This window comes from Ostrea edulis, chromosome 7 (assembly GCF_947568905.1).
Source record: "Ostrea edulis chromosome 7, xbOstEdul1.1, whole genome shotgun sequence".
NCBI classification, from domain to species: Eukaryota; Metazoa; Mollusca; class Bivalvia; order Ostreida; family Ostreidae; genus Ostrea; species Ostrea edulis.
Window position 1 is genome coordinate 27,504,166 of NC_079170.1, and position 20,415 is coordinate 27,524,580.

The 20,415-nt window shown below is 34.4% G+C and overlaps 1 protein-coding gene across 25 annotated transcripts in view; it reads left to right on the forward strand.

Moving 5' to 3' along the window:
* The window catches only part of LOC125657024 (muscle calcium channel subunit alpha-1-like), a 93,104-nt gene that overhangs the window by 27,698 nt on the left and 44,991 nt on the right, over positions 1-20,415 (forward strand). For 12 of the 25 annotated variants that reach the window (XM_056143832.1, XM_056143829.1, XM_056143842.1 and 9 more), the window contains exons 3-13: positions 493-598; positions 3,684-3,823; positions 4,765-4,785; positions 6,951-7,057; positions 11,256-11,408; positions 12,853-13,040; positions 13,650-13,753; positions 13,939-14,111; positions 16,442-16,520; positions 17,805-17,977; positions 19,219-19,444. In XM_056143832.1, the coding sequence (XP_055999807.1) occupies positions 493-598; positions 3,684-3,823; positions 4,765-4,785; positions 6,951-7,057; positions 11,256-11,408; positions 12,853-13,040; positions 13,650-13,753; positions 13,939-14,111; positions 16,442-16,520; positions 17,805-17,977; positions 19,219-19,444 (1,470 nt within the window). Of the gene's footprint in view, positions 1-492; positions 599-3,683; positions 3,824-4,764; positions 4,786-6,425; positions 6,533-6,950; positions 7,058-11,255; positions 11,409-12,852; positions 13,041-13,649; positions 13,754-13,938; positions 14,112-16,441; positions 16,521-17,804; positions 17,978-19,218; positions 19,445-20,415 lie in introns of those variants that run through there. The other 13 variants (XM_056143836.1, XM_056143851.1, XM_056143850.1 and 10 more) reach the window with 11 other exon arrangements.

The following is a 20,415-nucleotide window of genomic DNA, read 5'->3' on the forward strand; positions in this document are numbered from 1 at the left end:
GCATTTCCCTTAATGTAAGGGACCACTTTTAGCTTAAGTTCACCACAATTGCAACCTCCATTTTAAATTGTATAATTGACACCAAGTTGGACTGAAATTTTTACCATCAGAAAATATACCACCTTGATTTTGAAGTCAGTGATATATATTGCACAACATGCATGGTATTACAACACCCTCAATACTGATAACCTCAAATATTACAGGGGAAAACCTTTTGGGGCTATACTGATATTTCACATCTCAAAGTGTGTACAGGGCACACAGCAGTGTGTCATTATAAAGTACAAGATATTTGCATATATATACATTATATGATCTTCATCATTTGAAATGTTACTAAGCTTAGAGTTATTATGTCAGAGACTAGGGAATATTCTTTTTCAGGGAGATGCATGTATAATGTATATATGATATATATGTACTAGTTATATTTTAAGAAATTACACGATTATATGATGGTAGGGAATATTTCCCTTAACTGATTCTCACAGCCTTCGAGTACCTCATTCTCTTGACCATTTTTGCTAACTGTGTGGCGCTAGCCGTGTCCCAGCCTTACCCCAAATTAGATTCCAATGAGGTCAACGTAGCACTGGTAAGTGACTTCCAGCAATGTGGTGGTCAAGTGGGCACTCTGTGGCATACTTGCTTTGAAGAGTCTGATGACCTTTTTGTAATTTACCGACAAGCCAAATGATAAAAACAAGCAAAGCTCACTCACACGACGTACACGTATATATAAATGGGTTGATTTTTATTCTTAAATGTACTAATTGAATCTTGGATCTAAAAATAGTCTGCATTAGATATGTCATGGATACGGAGGGCTACGTTCATTATTCCGAGCGCGATGTATTCCTTGGACCCCTGTCAAGTATTTGATGTGATTAATCTAAGGGAATAGCTGTGAGGAGTGCACGCTCAGCAGATTCTTTCTTTCCCCCAATTGTGATCATCTGTATGCCATAAAAGAAGATCTAAAAGTTTCTCTTTAAAAGTAAAATGACATTGATTGGGCTTTAGAACATATCATAATCATGAGAATTTCACTGGAGGAACCTTTTGAAATTTTTTCCTCCAAGGATTTGGGTTTGTGTAAATCTCACAAAATTTTTAGACCGAGGATTAGAATTCATTCCACATTGTGTAAATCATTAATGTCCTCCAGCTGTCCAAGCACGTGTTTCCCGGTCATTAGAAATATAGCTGAAGCATCATGTCCCCAAAAACTTTATTTAAAAAGAGAGAGATAGAAAAAACAAAAGATTAATAATTTTTTACGTCTGCTGGTAGCAGTGTAATTTCATATGGTCTCAACTGTACAAGGTGGAATATAGAAAGATATCGGGTTAAGTGAGGACTGCACATGTAATTATTGTAAATTCTTGTGTTTTATATAATTATGATGAATTAAATCTACCATCCTCATATGACACCTGATATAATTTTCAGACATTCCCCATGTAGTGGAGAGCCCCTAATGATGATGCGTAGACTGTAAAATTGCCTTTCAGTTAGAGCTATTGATTGTTGCAACCATTTAGGATTAGTTTGCATTATGTTTTTGAATCTGGAAGCTTCGTGGCAGATCGCTTCTGGAATAGATATATACAGTATGGCATTGGAGGCTATTGATTTAATGCAGCGACATCGAGAAGGTCCCCCAACTACAGCCAGCCTAAATTGTCTTTGAAACAGCCCCTGGTCAAACAAAGAGTATGACACTTCATAAAGCATGATAAGATGTTTTTTTATGCATATGAGATCAAATTAAAACCCATCGGTAAACGGAGAATGTACTATTACAATCGTTGAACATAGTTTTGCGTACTTAAACTTCATGAAGATTGGTGCTTTGCCAGGATGTCGCCATCGTAATATCATGATTAGTAAATCACATGTCAATCTGTTGCTGACCTTGGTAATAGTAGCATTAATATTTTTACTCTTTCTTGACATAAATTTGTTTTTTTGTTTTTTCACACATACATTTTACCTTTGTGGAATTCTCGTTAGTAAATGCTTTTGGCGTTTAAGTTTAATGCATATTACTAAAACAATCGAGTTTTTTGTTTGTTTTTTGTTTTTATACAATTAAGCCCCTGTAATCAGGATTGGGCATGTGGCTGTTCATTTGTCTATGTCTTATCAACAAACTACATGGTTAACAAACATATCGTGATGTTCATAGAAGTCATGGCTACAAGCATATATATAGCATATTGTGTAGGAAAAATATCCTTCAGATAATTTCAGTCATTTCATATTCCATGCACAATTAACTTTTGATAATGTATATGCTTAACATTTAATGTTTAGGAAATTATACATATATACATAAAGAATTGTTATTTAAATAACAAAAAAACAAAACAAAACATGCTTCTAATGTAGATATCAAATAGTTTCCACATTCCATATATATCTATAATGTCCTGATGCAGATTTAAAGAAAGGATTTCACATATCTATAATATATCCTGATGCAGATTTAGAGAAAGGATTTCACATATCTATAATATATCCTGATGCAGATTTAGAGAAAGGATTTCACATATCTATAATATATCCTGATGCAGATTTAGAGAAAGGATTTCACATATCTATAATATATCCTGATGCAGATTTAGAGAAAGGATTATTTTTATCCAAAGCTAGCAATAAATGTGAATATTAAATCTCAAAATTTATATTACATGTACAGGAGGTATATATACAAAAAGGTCATATTCAATACTTTGTATTATAATAAGAATCATATTGCCAAGGAATGTTGTAATTGTTATCATGATTGTTTATTCAAAACTGCGAATTTGTATCAAATTCTTCAAAGCATATATGACCGTAGTGCCTACACTTTGCCACCATTAAATTCAAGATTTGATGGTAAGTGTGTGTGTTTATTGCTGATCTTCCTCCTCCCAAATTCAACATGATAAGAGAATTTGTTATATTTTCATTGAAGAAAAGACTATGAATCGAAATGATGCCACATAATAGAATATTGAAATTCATTTTTCCAAAAATAGATTGAAAGAATAACATAGCAGGCTGACGTGTTTCATACCGATTGTTAAGCCATTCTTGCAGGCACACTGATTTTGACTACGGATAACTCCGTTTACCTGATCAAGATATAGGGCTCATGGTGGGTGTGACCGGTCGACAGGGGATGCTTACTCCTTCTAGGCATCTGATCCCACCTCTGGTGTGTCCAGGGGTCCATGTTTTCCCAACTCTCTATTTTGTATTATGAGATTGACCACTGTTCATTATCTTCACCTTTCATGCTACAATGATATTATAAACCATGTCTTTTTAAGAACAATAAGAAACCAATTATATGTTGATTGTTGGTCAATCTATCACACCCACAGAGAGTATGTCAATATTGACGGAGGAATTCGTGATTTCATCAACATGCTATAATTGTATAAAACATAGGACAGTATGTTGTTTATTCAAAAATGTCAAAGAAGCTGCATATTCATGTACCCAGATGACAATAGTATCATTACTGTGACAGCTGATTCATGTGAACTTTTTATTGTTATAATAATGATTATATTATAGATTGCTATCACCTTGTCAAATGATGAATTTTGTGTATTTAACATTTTGAAATACTGAATGATTTTATGAGATATATTTGATACATCACTCAAAATTTATACTTTCAGGAAAGAGTGGAATATGTTTTTTTAGTTATATTCACCTTAGAGGCCATTATGAAAATTATAGCGTACGGATTCGTTCTACATTCGGGTGCCTATCTCCGAAATGGATGGAACATCCTAGATTTTATAATTGTAGTTATTGGGTAAGTTATATCTATTATTTAAACATTAATAGTTTCTCTATTTATTAATACATGTGGTTGTCGCTATCTTTCTACATGCAAGCTTAGTTTGTTTTACATATATATATTATACCATGTGAAACCTTATCAGCTTAATAGAAATTTAACAGAGGGGGGTGGGGGTGTCAAAGACGTTAATAAAATGTTTGATATTTTACATCTTCATTCTTATGAGTTAAACAACTATAGGGTTTGTAGAGACTTTTGTTTTTCAGAAGAAAGTGACTATATTTGTATATCCATGACTTGTAGTGTACATAGAATTAGTGTAGAGTATTTTAAAACTTGTCTTTAATAGATCTATACCATTGATATTCAACCTTTGCCAAATTGTTGGAAATCTGTAATTCATCTGTCAACTTAAATGTTAAATTTCAAAGCGTTCTTAATTTTTAATATTTTTCAAATGCGCTGAAAGTCTTTGTTAAAGTGTACAACTTAAGATTACGCATATATGAATAAAATATTTTTTTTCCTTTCATGTTTTATAATTCATAGATTAAATTACCTCAACATTCAATATTTTAATTTAGAAAACTGGAAAAAAGTATTTCACATGTCGGAGATAATGAAACATTAAATTTAAATTATTTTGATGTTATAATATACCTAGTACATGTATATTCACCAAATGATGTACAAATTGAAGGCCATAATGCAATGTTCATAGCTTAATATCAAATAATGATTTTCTTTCATTGGACTAGTATTGTGGGCATCGGGGTCCTTAAATGTGGAGATAAGTCTTTTTAAAGAAATTTCGTAAAAATAAAATATGGGAAATAAAAGAAATACTTGGTAAAAAAAAATTTGAAAAAAGCCCCCACCAAATGGCTATGATATTATATGACTATATCTGTACAGACCGTCCAATGATGAATGATTTTCTTTCTGTTGGTTAGTCTTTTCACAATCTTTATAATGTGAGTACAACAGTTTAGAGCATGCAATTGCTGTCTTATCATTTCCTAGATGTTGTGGCTTTAGTTTCCACAACCAGATTTTATTTCTATATGTCTGTATATCAAATCACAGAATTTCAAGTAAACAGTTTGATTTTGTTTTTCCAATTGTAAATTCAAAATCTGATTCTGTTGAAACTGAGAAAAGGTTATTTTATGCTATAATGGAGAATCATGGCTTTAGATCAAGTCCTCACTTCTTCTTGCAGTCATGTACAATATTATGGATTGGATAGTTCCATTCTAGCTAGACTATGCTCAACTTCCAAAGGATGAATTGTTATAGACTTAATGAAGATTATCACAGTTCCTTCATTGTGTGAAATTATCAGGAGAGAACTGGGAAGCTAAATGAATCCCCCTGTTAGAAGACATAATGAAGGTTTCTGAGTCCCCGCTCTGTGGGCCTAATGCCTCGATTCTGTGTGTTCATTACTCACATTCAGGATAGGTGACATTCTCTGATTTTGATTATAGCACTTAGGAAAAGTTAACACATCAAAAAATGGCATTTTCTTTACATTAGTAATGTGTATATTGTTGTCTGTGAATCCATCGATCAGATCACCCCCTGAGATACTGTGTATTGGGTCAGTTTGGTGAACTCTTGGATTCTTTGTAGATGAAGAAAATTTGCCCCACCCCCACCCAGCACCAAATTTTTTTTTTTATTCAATGAATTAGATTTTAAACATGTATGGAATGAAAATTCACCAAAATTTAAAGCATGGTGCCATTAGTATTTGTTGATTGTACTATAAATATAAAAAAAAGATTTCACCAAATATCACCTATAGTCTATAGATGCCAAAATTATCCAATATACAGTGTGTTGATTCTGGTATTGTAAATGATAGATATCTAAAACATGTAATTGGAATCTGAAAATATTTGACTAGATGTGTAGAATTTAAAACATAGATACTATATATAGCTGTTGCCAGGACACAAGAGAAGACCAATTACATACATTGCATAAGGAGTTTTAATTTTAATATACTATCGACACCAGTACTCTTCACAGTTATGAGTTAATATCCTTGCACTTCCTTATGTGGAGTAGATGTAGGTGTGTATAAAACATCGTACAATTTTTTATTGTCCCTTCTTCATATACAGTGTACATGTTATTGTGCGTTCTCTTGATTTCAAAAAAGAAATTATGATAATTTGTATGCTCATGTTGATGTCAGAAATTATTTTATCTCCTTTAATTATTACACATTGTGTGTTATTTTGTCAAAGTTCCTTTCACTGAATGTTGTTAAAACATCTTCGTATTACATAATTTTAAAAATATATATATATATTATATATATATCAAGTTAAAAATGATAAACTAAGGTTAAGAAAATATTTTTCCATCTTGGTAACAATGAAACTAATTATATTATATATGGATGCTCTTTAAATTCCTTGAAGTTCTTTTTTTTTAATTTTGCATTAATGAGAACTTTTCCTTTCAGGAAGACCTGAAAGTGTCTGGATGCAGTCTATGGATTTCATGCGTGTATTTTTTATTTTCAGGCACCTGCCCTCGTGCAATTTCAGAATAAATTGTAACTGATTTCAAATGATGTTGTAATTTCTTTTGATTTCAGTATCATAACACCAATCTTTACTTTATTCAATATTCATGGATTCGATGTTAAGGCATTACGAGCCTTCAGGGTTCTTCGACCCTTACGACTGGTCTCTCGAGCCCCTAGTAAGTAACCAGCATATTGTGGGAAGTAGCCATGTTGGACAGCACTAATCATCTAACCCATGTATCTTTTTTTTCTGTTTTACTGCTTGCGATCTGGAGGAGGGTTTTATTGCTGCTATTAACAATCATTGTATAATCTACTGTGCAGATCCTGTAGCTCTTTTGGTCACTTTTGGTAGGGTGAACAAAAAATCTACAAGGCTGTGCATCAAAATAAAGTGGTGGATATAGAATGAAATTTTAATGAACACAAAATACAGCTTGTGTGTTTGGTTTTTTTTTTTTTTGGTGCTTTATATGGATGATGGCAAAGCTAGGTTGTTTTGCAGGAGAGAGAAATATCCTGAAATTAACCACCACGATGGCCGATGGGTTGTTTGTAGGCATGGTTTGTAGTTCTCTTCCCTCTTTATTTCAGTATTATAAGCACTGTCTTGTCAACAATGAACATCAATAATTTTGATGTGAAAGCCCTGCGAGCATTTAGGGTTCTGCGACCCCTACGTCTGGTTTCAGGCGTGCCCAGTAAGTATCTCGGTGTTTGTGTATTTGATGTTCTGTCTCTCTTTAGCACTTGCAGCATAGGGACTGATCATAGAGACCAGAAAAGAACAATATCCCCCCAGACTGACCAAGATCCCTCTAGTGAATATAAATGTCAGAATTGATATTTTAGTTTGCATGGTCTACTGAGTTTTAAGTTTTTAGTTTTTAAAACTAAGTTTTTTCCATGTTGAACTCTTATAAAGTGGATTTAATGTAAATGATTTCCTGTAATTTTACATTTAGTGTAGAATAGATCCAGAGTCTAGTTATTGAAATCATTTTCCCGCTACCTTAACCCTTTATGAGTAATACATAGTTTTTTTTTTATAATCATGACAGAATAGGTCTTTAGTCAACTTTTTAAAGAAGAATTCAATCTTTTAATGATATATTGGCAAGCTATTTGATACAGTTTTTAACACTAACCTCTGTAAGACATGGAATAAAACATACCTCTGACACATGTTCCTTAAACATTTCAAATTATTCTTGTAGTTGGAATTACTATTACGTAGTTAAAATTTTATTTTTTGTCGAATTTTTTTTCCTCTCCTTACATGTGTTTCAGAAACATGGAGAAGATAATTATTATTGTAAAGAATATCTTTTCACATCACAGAAAGAGAAAGAATCGGTGCTCTAAAGTATTGGATATATAGAAATAGGAATGTGTTAGTTATACGTATGCAGGGCTTTCTAAACATAGTCTATATAAACACTGTAATTGATATGCTTCCTGTAGAATTATGGCCTGATCTGATGTGCCCTGCAATTCTAAAAATGCCAAATCATTGTTTTTTACTATGTGTTGTTGTAGAATATTTTAGGTTTTTTTTGTGATTTGTTTATCTACGCTGGAAGCTGATGTGTACAATGTATGTATTAAAATTTAACATTAACTTTTATCAAAACAAACTATTAAAAAAAGAAAGAAAAAAAAACCAAAGGGGGGGGGGGGGGAATAATGAAACTCGTGGTAATCATATGACAATGATATAAGCCTCTTTTCCTGAAAGTGAAAGAATAAAACTGCATCGATTGGAATCTCCAAATAATTGTTTTTACAATGAAGATATCCCTAATAAAGTACAGGTGAGTTACATGCAAGGCAGAAGTGATGAGTTGCAGCAGACGTGTGTATAACACTATGCCTGGTATGACGGAATGGCAGATTACTGGGTTATATGTGGGCAGGAAAGTACATTAGCAAATTCTGAGTGATTGAAGACAGGTGCAGCAGTTTATCAATTGAAATATAACTATTTGGCAGACAAATCTGGCTCCACAGGAACTGCACAACATAACGCCCTGTCAGATCCACCTCGGTAACAGGGTAGCATGTCATGGTCTTGTGAAGGATTTGGATAGAAAGGACTGTAGCGTACAATTTGTAAATATAACAAAAGTATTCGTTTTTGATATTACATATTTTGATAACAAAACCTCCAGGCATATGCACTGAACATTAGTCATGTAGTGCTACCAGTCATTACCATACTCAAACACAATCATCACCACAGACTCAAACACAATACCTTCCATACTGAAACACAATCACTACCATTACTAAAGCATGATAACAAGCATACTCAAACATAATGCTATACTCAAACACAATCATTACCAGACTCAAACACAATCATCACCAGACTCAAACACAATCATCACCATACTCAAACACAATCATTACCAGACTCACACACAATCATCACCAGACTCACACACAATCATCACCAGACTCAAACACAATCACTACCAGACTCAAACACAATCATCACCAGACTCAAACACAATCATCACCATACTCAAACACAATCACTACCAGACTCAAACACAATCATTACCAGACTCAAACAAAAACATTACCAGACTCAAACACAATCACTACCAGACTCAAACACAAGCATTACCAGACTCAAACACAATCATTACCAGACTCAAACACAATCACTACCTGCCAGACTCAAATACAATCATTACTAGACTCAAACACAATCATTACTAGACTCAAACACAATCACTACCAGACTCAAACACAATCATTACCAGACTCAAACACAATCATCACCAGACTCAAACACAATCACTACCAGACTCAAACACAATCATTGCTAGACTCAAACACAATCATTACCAGACTCAAACACAATCATCACCAGACTCAAACACAATCATCGCCAGACTCAAACACAATCATTGCTAGACTCAAACACAATCATTACCAGACTCAAACACAATCATCACCAGACTCAAACACAATCATTACTAGACTCAAACACAATCATTACTAGACTCAAACACAATCACTACCTGCCAGACTCAAATACAATCATTACCAGACTCAAACACAATCATTACTAGACTCAAACACAATCATTACCAGACTCAAACACAATCACTACCTGCCAGACTCAAATACAATCATTACCAGACTCAAACACAATCATCACCAGACTCAAACACAATCATTACTAGACTCAAACACAATCATTACCAGACTCAAACACAATCACTACCTGCCAGACTCAAATACAATCATTGCCACAGAATCAAACACAATCATTACCAGACTCAAACACAATCATTACCAGACTCAAACACAATCATCACCAGACTCAAACACAATCACTACCAGACTCAGACACAATCATTACCAGACTCAAACACAATCACTACCAGACTCAAACACAATCATTACCAGACTCAAACACAATCATTACTAGACTCAAACACAATCATTACCAGACTCAAACACAATCACTACCTGCCAGACTCAAATTCAATCATTGCCACAGAATCAAACACAATCATTACCAGACTCAAACACAATCATTACCAGACTCAAACACAATCATTACCAGACTCAAACACAATCATTACTAGACTCAAACACAATCATTACCAGACTCAAACACAATCACTACCTGCCAGACTCAAATACAATCATTGCCATACTCAAACACAATTACTGCCACATATTAAAAACAAAAACTTCCATATCGAAATGCAATTGATAGACTCAAAACACAGTAACTATATTAAACACACCAATTACCATATTCAAACAGAATATTCCAATAAACGCAAGTATTAGCCATATAAGATACGGTAACCATGCTAACCACCATACTCAATACAGATCAAACCGAAACATAATAAGGACCATGCTCAAATATGATGTCTACCTTGTTCGAACAAAATAGCTACTATATTCCAACACCTACCATTTAGTAAGTCATATTGAGGCATTCACCAAAGCTATGGACAAAAATACCAGTACACTGAATTACGCGCTTCCATAATCAAACACTATATCCTTCAGTGGTTGCCATGCTACCTTAATTTTTATAGTTCCGATTCTAGCAGCTAGATCACATGTTAATCACATGACATAATTACAGGAAATGAACATGAGCAAGACAAAGCTGTAAGCATGGCTGTGTAACAAGGAATTTCAAAATATCAGAAGTTATTGAGATAATTGAAATATTTGTTAAATGAATCAAATACAGATTGGACTAGGCTGGAATTGTGAGAACTTTTCAATGTTTGTAATTCATATTCTCTGATATGGCTTTAAATTGTTCAGTACAATAAATACTTGTCCAATGATATCCACTGGTTAAATTGGACAAAAGTAAGTTGTTGTGAATATGTACAGAAAATGAAAGTAGGAGAAACTCCATTGCTTTCAATGAATAGATATGTAGATTACGAGAAACAGATTAATGGAGGCAAATTGATATATGATTGATTATGCAGCATGCATTTAAATGATTAAGGAAAATTCTGAACAAAATTAAGTTGTATTTCTTATTATAATGCTGTTTAATTTGATGGCACATCAGACTTCTGATATGTGTAGTTGTTTAAGTCTGATTTTTGTTTTGTTTGAATGCATTCAAGGTTTTTTGTATATCTTTAACATCAACTAATGTCGTGTTTTGCATGTCTTTTTGCAGGCAATGATTGGTTCATTCAGAGGTTTTTGTACTTAGCAGTATTTGAATCTATTGTTAGTCTTGCACACCACCATGATAAATATGATATGAGACAATGTTTGGTTTCTGATGAAGAAAAAGTATTTTGAAGCAATATAATAATATATATATGGTGTATTTCCATGTTTACAAGTGATGCTGAATGCGAGATAATGACGACTGTGGTGTACTTTCAGGTCTTCAGGTGGTGCTGAACGCGATTGTGCGTGCTATGGTGCCTTTACTTCATATAGCTTTGCTTGTGATCTTTGTCATATTTATATATGCCATCATCGGATTAGAACTCTTCTCAGGATCCATGCATGAAACATGTTTTGATAAAGAAACAAGTAAGTTTTCATTGAATGGTTCTGTTCAGATTCGGGCAGTAGCTCGAGTGCATGACTCTTCTATTTTGGACAATCACACAGATTAAGTTTATATGACTCAAATACTCTTATGGGAAGCTTGGAGGCTACAATATTCAAATAATGACCTGGATTCAGATGCATCAAAGTTCATTTAACTCTGGTTCTATTCAATACTATTACATTTTTAAAAACATTTTATGCCCTCAAGATAGATTGATTGAATATTGTTTAATGTCCCTCTTGAAAATATTTCACTCATATTGAGACATCACCAATGCCGGTGAAGGGCTGCAAATTTAGGCCCATGCTCGGTGCTTATGGCGTTTGAGCAGGGAGGGATTTTTATTGTGCCACGTACACCTGCTGTGCCACGGGAGCTCGGTTTTTGCGGTCTCATCTGAAAGACCGCCCCATTTAGTTGCCTCTTACGACAAGCAAGGGGTACGAAGGACCTATTCTAACCCGGGTCCCCCCCAAGATGGAAGTTCAGGAAGTCTGCTATTTATGGTCTGCCTGTCCATCTATCTGTCTCTGGATCTGTGGCAGTTGTAAAGTTTTGATGTAGTTTAAAACTTTTACAAAAGCAAAAACTGCAAATTATATAACTTTTTCTGGTACATGACATATTTTGTGTGATGTCAGGCATATATTTAAAATTTCTGGTATTTTCCGTCAGAGCGATCGACTCAAAAGTCGATCTTGTGCTGTGAAGTAAACATTAGGCCAATATATATAGCCTACACATATCTTCTGTTATCAAGATTCGTTTTAAACTCCATCTTGTGTTTTCAAATTCAATCAATAAAGTACATAAGAACCAAGATGGCGATTTCTCGCTTCATTCGCATGTCCTTCAGCGGTTCAAGTGATCTCTATGGGTGTTTATACAGGGGCAGCTAAAAGTGCTGAAGGAAAAACCAAAGAAAATGTAATAAACTGAAAATTCAGTGTTTTTGTTGTTGGATATGGAATTTTTCTTGCATTATCACCAGTGTGAGATCGACTTTACCCATGTGAGATTTTTCTCTCTCGCATTATCACCAGTGTGAGATCAACTTTACCCATGTGAGACAGCCATGTGAGATTTTTCTCTCTCACACTGTTGCGACGTCATTTGATTGTGAGACAGGATTTTTTGATGTGAGCTTCGCACTCCTGATAATATTATTAAAAAATCCTGTCTCACTCGTGAAATAAATCCTATATCCAACAGCAAAAACATTGAATATCCTCTATTTAGTCCCATTTTGCAGAAGATAAACCAAAGGGTTATTTAAAAGCTTTGATATAGCTATATCTAAATCTGATACACTTTGGTTTACTAGTGAGTGTGGAATGTTATGTTATGAAATAATAAAATGCATAGCAGGATACCGAGTAAGTCCGTATAATGTTGGAACTGAATCTGACTTTCTATTTAAAGATTCTGTCATGACACTCCCAAACGTCCATCCGTGCGGGAAAGGATTCTCTTGTCCAAACGATTCGGTGTGTCAGAAATACTGGGCTGGACCTAATGACGGAATCACCAACTTTGACAACTTTGGATTAGCCATGTTGACAGTATTCCAATGCATCACCTTAGAAGGATGGACAGATGTCTTATACAATGTATGTATCACGATGGCTTACTACGATATCTTCATTAATGTATGTATCACGATGGCTTACTACGATATCTTCATTAATGTATGTATCACGATGGCTTACTACGATATCTTCATTAATGTATGTATCATGATGGCTTACTACGATATCTTCATTAATGTATGTATCACGATGGCTTACTACGATATCTTCATTAATGTATGTATCCATGAACGTGTAATGTAGGTATTGTGATATATTATCATGTTCTATTTATAAGTCTACGATAAATTGTTTACGTCATAGTGCGGTACGAATCATCATTACATTACACTTACGTACGTTTACCTGTGACGTTTCTGAAAATGAAAGAATAGTTTAGGTTATTTTCAGGCACTAGAAACAGTTTGAAATGTACTTATTACATTTTTTAAATGTGTTTGAGACATGCGAAGATGATAAATGCTTTGAAACATGTGATAATCCTCATACAGACAGCCCTACTGCATGTACAAATTGTCACATGCTTCCATGTAGATTCCCCCCCCCCCCCTATACCTTAAAAAAACGAGAGTTTTACAGATATTTCTTCCACATCGTAGGTTATGATTAATAGGAAAATTTCTATTTCAGATAAACGATTCACTAGGAAATAGCTGGCCATGGATATACTTCATTAGTTTAATCATTATTGGATCATTTTTTGTACTCAACTTAGTTTTAGGTGTACTTAGTGGGTAAGTGTTCTATTTTTAGATTTCTTTGACATAAACTAATATTGTTCTGAAAGTTAATGTTGTTCTGAAAATATGCAGATAAATTTTTGACAAACAATTGATGTGTCAAAAGGAGTGCATGCACAAATAAACTAGCTGCTAAGCATCATAAATATTTACTCAAAGATAACTGATTCTAATTCCAGTGAATTTTCTAAAGAAAGAGAAAAAGCCAAAGCTCGGGGCGATTTTCAGAAACTGCGGGAGAAAAAACAGTTGGAGGAAGACTTGCGGGGATATCTTGACTGGATTACTCAAGCAGAAGATATAGACCCTGAAAATGAGGAAGAAAACGAAGAAGGTGCAACTCCCCACCACAGTGAGTATCAGAGGTGCCAAGGAACGCGGCCCTGGGTAGCATTCAATAAAACTGCAGACAGCAGCGTTGCCCATCAGAATTCAGCTAAATGGGAAATCACCATATATTCCTTCAAAACTTTAGGAGAGTCAGTAGGAAATCACTATGTAGTCAGTTACAACTTTACACCTCAAGAAAAGAACATGTCTGAATGAATAGTTTTGTTTAAGGGAGATGTGGGCAGGAAGTGAGATCTATGAGATGGGGACAAGAAGTGAGATCTATGGGATGGGGACAAGAAGTGAGATCTATGGGATGGGGGCAGGAAGTGAGATCTATGAGATGGGGGCAGGAAGTGAGATTTATGGGATGATGGCAGGAAGTGAGAACTATGGGATAGGGGCAGGAAGTGAAATTTATGAGATGGGGGCAGGAAGTGAGAACTATGAGATGGGGGCAGGAAGTGAGAACTATGGAATGGGGGCAAGTAGTGAGATCTATGGAATGGGGCAGGAAGTGGAAATTTTAAGGGGTATAAACTTGGTATGGAAAGGTAGAACATTGGAGGGAGATTAGAGGGGTAAGAAGTTAGAAATTAATACCGAGGGAATGAGGTACACTGCCAAGATGAATTTATTTACCAAATTTGAATATCCTTAAATAATTTCAATGTCTTTATAAATCCTTTTGTCCTGTTTTATTGCTCTTTGTCATTTTGACAATTCTCTGTACTATAAAGTGATTATATTCTGACTGAGTTATATTCTATTGGATATACGATTAGTATACTTCTGTTTCCTCAAATATTTTTTTTTTGATTATCCTTAAACATTTTGCTTTCAGTCCCTTCAATACAATTAAGTTGCAATGACTAATTTCAGTTTAGTCCAACTGTAATCATAATTCCTTTTGATTTCTGTCTTTTTCCCAGCATACCAATTATAGAACTACTGTGTACCTCTGTCCATGAAATCCTGATTAAAGAGATATCCAAGCACTGTGTTAGAAAGATTTGATAATCTTAGAATGGGAAACATTTTGAATGGGACAGATAATTTACTGATTTTTGCAATACCACTAAATAATAACTAAGGTGGTAGGAAATAATACAATTACATACACCAAGGAAACAAATCTAATTTGATTATCATAATTGATCATGCTAATAAGAGAATACAATTTGCATACATGAAGACTTGTACACACAGAGGATCCTGAAGTCATTCTTTAGCTGTTTCTATTTTCTATTTGTATATGCAAATGATCTTATGAATGGGTCATCGATGGTATGACAACAATGGCCTGTGGCACCTCTGAGATTTTATGATGTGGCAGTGTGTAGATTTGTTGACCCCCCCCCCACCCCCCCCCCCACCCCTCCTGAACCTGACTGAGATTTTCTCTAGCCCATTGACTGCTTCTTACACTTTTCAAATTTTCAGAGATTGAATTGATAGTTTTTGTGCTCTCTCTTCACTCCATTAACACCAATCATTCTTTTTGCTGTGAATTTAATGTCTGCATCTGAATGTTTTTCTGCAGTTGATTAATGAGTGATTTTGTCACTGTGTCTGAACTTGAGTGTCTATTCCTACACAAAGTGCATGTTGTAAATTATCTATGAACCTTTACATCATCAAACCTTATAGGATAAAAAAGAATTGTCTCCATTACTGTTTGCAGAACCTGGATCCTTCCAGATTGTAGAGCCCCCCCCCCCCCCCCCCCCCCCCCCCCCCCCCCCCCCCCCCTCTATCTGCAGATAAGTTGCTAAGGAGATATACAGTACCTTGTTTGTTTGTTTGTGTGTGTGTTAGTTGGTTTGCTGTTGTGTGTGAAAATCAAACCACATATCTTATTCAAGTTTTACCAACCTTTCAAGAAGGTTATTTTAAATTGTTAAAGGTCAAGGTCATTAGAAAGAAATTTCTAAAATTGCATACAATATTTTGGCTGTTTCATGTTTGATTTCAGTGGCACTTATATACGTAAATACAACCTTGACAAATGTATGGACTCTTATTCAAGGTTTAACATGGAAGCTGAAGGTCACGGGAGGGAAACTTCTAAAATGCCTACACTTGAGAAGGAAAAATGCTACGCTTTGCATAGCTTTTATCTATAAAGAATGTTTTGTAGCTGATTGAATGATAAAATAATTCTTTTAAATATTTACCAAATAAACATTAATTTACATTGAGTTTATGTAAAGTGTGCCAATATATATGTACATATTCACGTTAACAGTAATTCTATGAATAAAATGACAAGCTTTCTTGGATTTCTTATCAAGAAATTTAATTGTTTTGTGGCAGTATGTATAATTTGGTGGCTTTTGAATCTTTTAACAGAAAACCAAGAAACAACATCAGTTAAAACAGAGGACGTGGAGAGTGGCGAGATACAACAAACATGGTGGCATAGAAGGAGGTACTGTCTGATAATTATTATAGAGAGGGAGGTACTGTCTGATAATTATTATAGAGAGGGAGGTACTGTCTGATAATTATTGTAGAGAAGTGGGTACTGTCTGATAATTATCATAGAGAAGGATGTACTGTGTGATAATTATTGTATAGAAGGAGGTACTGTCTGATAATTATCATAGAGAAGGAGGTACTGTCTGATAATTATTATAGAGAAGGAGGTACTTTCTGATAATTATTATAGAGAGGGAGGTACTGTCTGATAATTATTGTAGAGAAGGAGGTACCGTCTGATAATTATCATAGAGAAGGAGGTACTGTCTGATAATTATTTTAGAGAAGTGGGTACTGTCTGATAATTATTGTAGAGAAGGATGTACTGTGTGATAATTATTGTAGAGAAGGAGGTACTGTCTGATAATTATTGTAGAGAAGGAGGTACTGTCTGATAATTGTTATAGAGAGGGAGGTACTGTGTGATAATTATTATAGAGAAGGAGGTACTGTCTGATAATTATTATAGAGAAGTGGGTACTGTGTGATAATTATTATAGAGAAGGAGGTACTGTCTGATAATTATTGTAGAGAAGGAGGTACTGTCTGATAATTATTATAGAGAGGGAGGTACTGTCTGATAATTGTTATAGAGGGAGGTAATGTGTGATAATTATTGTAGAGAAGGGGTACTGTCTGATAATTATTGTAGAGAAGGGGGTACTGTCTGATAATTATTGTAGAGAAGGGGGTACTGTCTGATAATTATCATAGAGAAGGAGGTACTGTCTGATAATTATTGTAGAGAAGGAGGTAATGTGTGATAATTATTGTAGAGAGGGAGGTACTGTCTGATAATTATTGTAGAGAAGGAGGTACTGTCTGATAATTATTATAGAGAGGGAGGTACTGTCTGATAATTATTATAGAGGAGGAGATACTGTCTGATAATTATTATAGAGGAGGAGGTACTGTCTGATAATTATTGTGTAGGATTCAACATTGATTAGGGAAAAAAAGTTCTGATTAATAGACAGATGTATATAGTGAATAATCAGTGAGAAAGGTACCCCAGTTATGTGTGAACTAAACAATTAATGGTGAAAAAATTGTCAGGAAAAACAAAAAAACTATATAATTATAATTGAATCAAGTAATAAATTTTGAAGAAACCTAAGTATGACCTGTTTATTAATTACTAATCCAAGAAGATTCATAAAGAGTGCTCTGTGTTTGAACTGAAATCTTGCCTTGGGATCCAAATTTTACACAAACCTGGTTTATTGTCTTTTAGTTTTCCTTACAGTCGAAGATTACGGAAGTGGAACAGAAGATGTCGGAGAATGTGCAGAAAATTGGTCAAATCCCAAGTTTTTTATTGGACTGTCATTGTAATGGTGTTCTTAAATACGTGTGTTTTAACTTCTGAACATCATGGCCAGCCACCATGGCTGGATAAGTTTCAAGGTGAGTACATTGTTTCGATAAATTTTCTGAAGTTATAGACAGATTTTGGGGAGAGTTTGCTGTAATGCTAATCCTACATTGAGTACAGAAGACCACACATATCTGGGATTTTGAATTCATACGGTGCAATTGTTCTTGCATAGGTATCACTGGAGGATATTTTTTATAAAACCAAACAAACATTAATCATGTTTTACATTGTACTCAATCTTTTTGAAATAAAAAACAACCATTTGAAATTTATAACATTTTTGGAAGGAAAACAAAGGCAGATATGTTTTTTTCACACAATAATTGAAGTTTTAAAAAACATAGATATTTCAAAATGATTTTGCGCAAATTTTCACATTCCAGAGGCCAAAGTAGGCCTAGGCTTTTATCATACAGTAAAATGCAATTATAGCAAATCTCAATACAATTTTTGTTATTTTCCTCTCATAGAGGAATAAATATCACCTTGTATCCAGCGTGAATTCTTTATAAGCGTGGTCATTAGAAGCATGCTCTACTGTATAAGGGAAATATTTCCTCCCATTCATCCTAGCTGTCAGTGAAATTTAAGACAGGGCGGACAGTGTAACAAGACAGTGGAACCTCTCTTCTAACTATGTATGGGCAAATTTAAAACGGGATGAAAGCGTTTGCAAGTACAGAAGGGAAAAAACTAACCCTGTATATAGTAATTCATTGTACAAACACCATATTTTGAGTATTTCTCATCATTTTTAGGTCACCTGAATTCATTCAGGTGACCTATTACTATCTGTTTTTGTCCGTCGTCGTGCGTTAACATTTGGAAGGTTGTTACATGATACTCAGGTGACCTATAAGGCCCCTGGGCCTCTTGTTGCAAAGTGACATTACTTTTAAGGACAGACAAGACAGAAATGTTTTAAAGTTTGGTATTATAATTATCAGCTAATGTTAACAAACTTTTAAAGTTTAATAAATGGGAAATTCTAACCATATCATATTGATTGTCTTTTTAAAAAATGATATATAGCAACCCATTATATATTATGCAGTATACAAAATGTCATGAATCATGAAAATCCAGAGTTACCTCCCATAATAGCAGAATGTCCAACCTATTCTCTTCCCTCTCAATATATACCACTATAAGTGAAGGTTGTGAATCCTGACTAATCTCAAAACTGCCTATAAAGAACACACAGTATAAATGATTAGCCTTAGGACATTTACATATTATGTAACCTCTTCTTCATTCTTCTTTGTTACAGCCATTGCCAATCTGTTCTTTGTTATCCTTTTCACCATGGAGATGTTGCTGAAGATGTACAGTTTAGGATTACAGGGATATTTCGTCTCGTTGTTTAACCGTTTTGACAGTTTTGTTGTCCTCTTCAGTATCGTTGAAGTCATTCTTATATACACCAAGGTCTTTCCGCCTCTGGGCGTCAGCGTGCTTAGGTGTGCCCGATTGCTTCGCGTTTTCAAAGCCACAAGGTGAGAGTTTCGTTAATCAGCGAGCACTTTTAAGCCTCTAGTATATTTTACGGAGGGATGGGGGTAACAAAAAGAAAAACTTCATTCAAAAAAGTTTGTTGTACACAATCAGGACGAGTGTAAGGAGAAGGGGGGTGTTAATCAGACTGCTTATTAACTTGAATAATTTCATATTTGAAACATAAATTATGTATAACGCTGAAAGTAAAGTGATTGGTAAAAACTTAGGGGGAATAGGCTGTTTCCTTAGATGCATATAATCATTACTTCAAAATTTTGTCTTAACTCTAATTTCTGATAGGTTCAAGTATTCGAACATATCCACTAAATCCAGAGGCCGTTTTCACAAGAAATCTTATGATTGAAATGAACATTTTAAAACACTGTAATTTTATTTACAATTCTTCACTCATATATTTCTGAATGAGGAAAATTAACTGTATACATAGGTGAAAACTGGCAATCTTACTCAGGGCATAGTTGCACTCAATTGAGTATATTTTTATCTTAGTCATAAGATTTTTTGTGAAAATGGCCACTGGTGTGAAGTTTGAATCAAAGTCTTTTACAGTGACATGTTTGTACAGTGACATGTTTGGACAATATATGTGATAAATTCGTTGTTTGTACAGTGAGTAGGGCTGGATCAATATATCGATTATCGATATACATCGATATTTTTGAGCGATACGATAACCGATACAGCGAGTCCCGTATCGTTTGGTATATTAAGAGTGGTTTTAACGTATCTTACAGCGAGATTTCATGAACGAGTTAACAAATAAATTGAAAATATACGAACGAACTGTCTAAATATCATTTGCTCCATGACAGCATACAACGCAAACGTGTCGAAAGTGTGCTCGTGGTGACGATACCGTGGTCTTAGTTTTCAAATATTACATATTTGTAGCTTGAAAAAACCAAAGTGTAACGTTTGTGGAACAGAGGTCGTAAGCTCTGGTGGTACA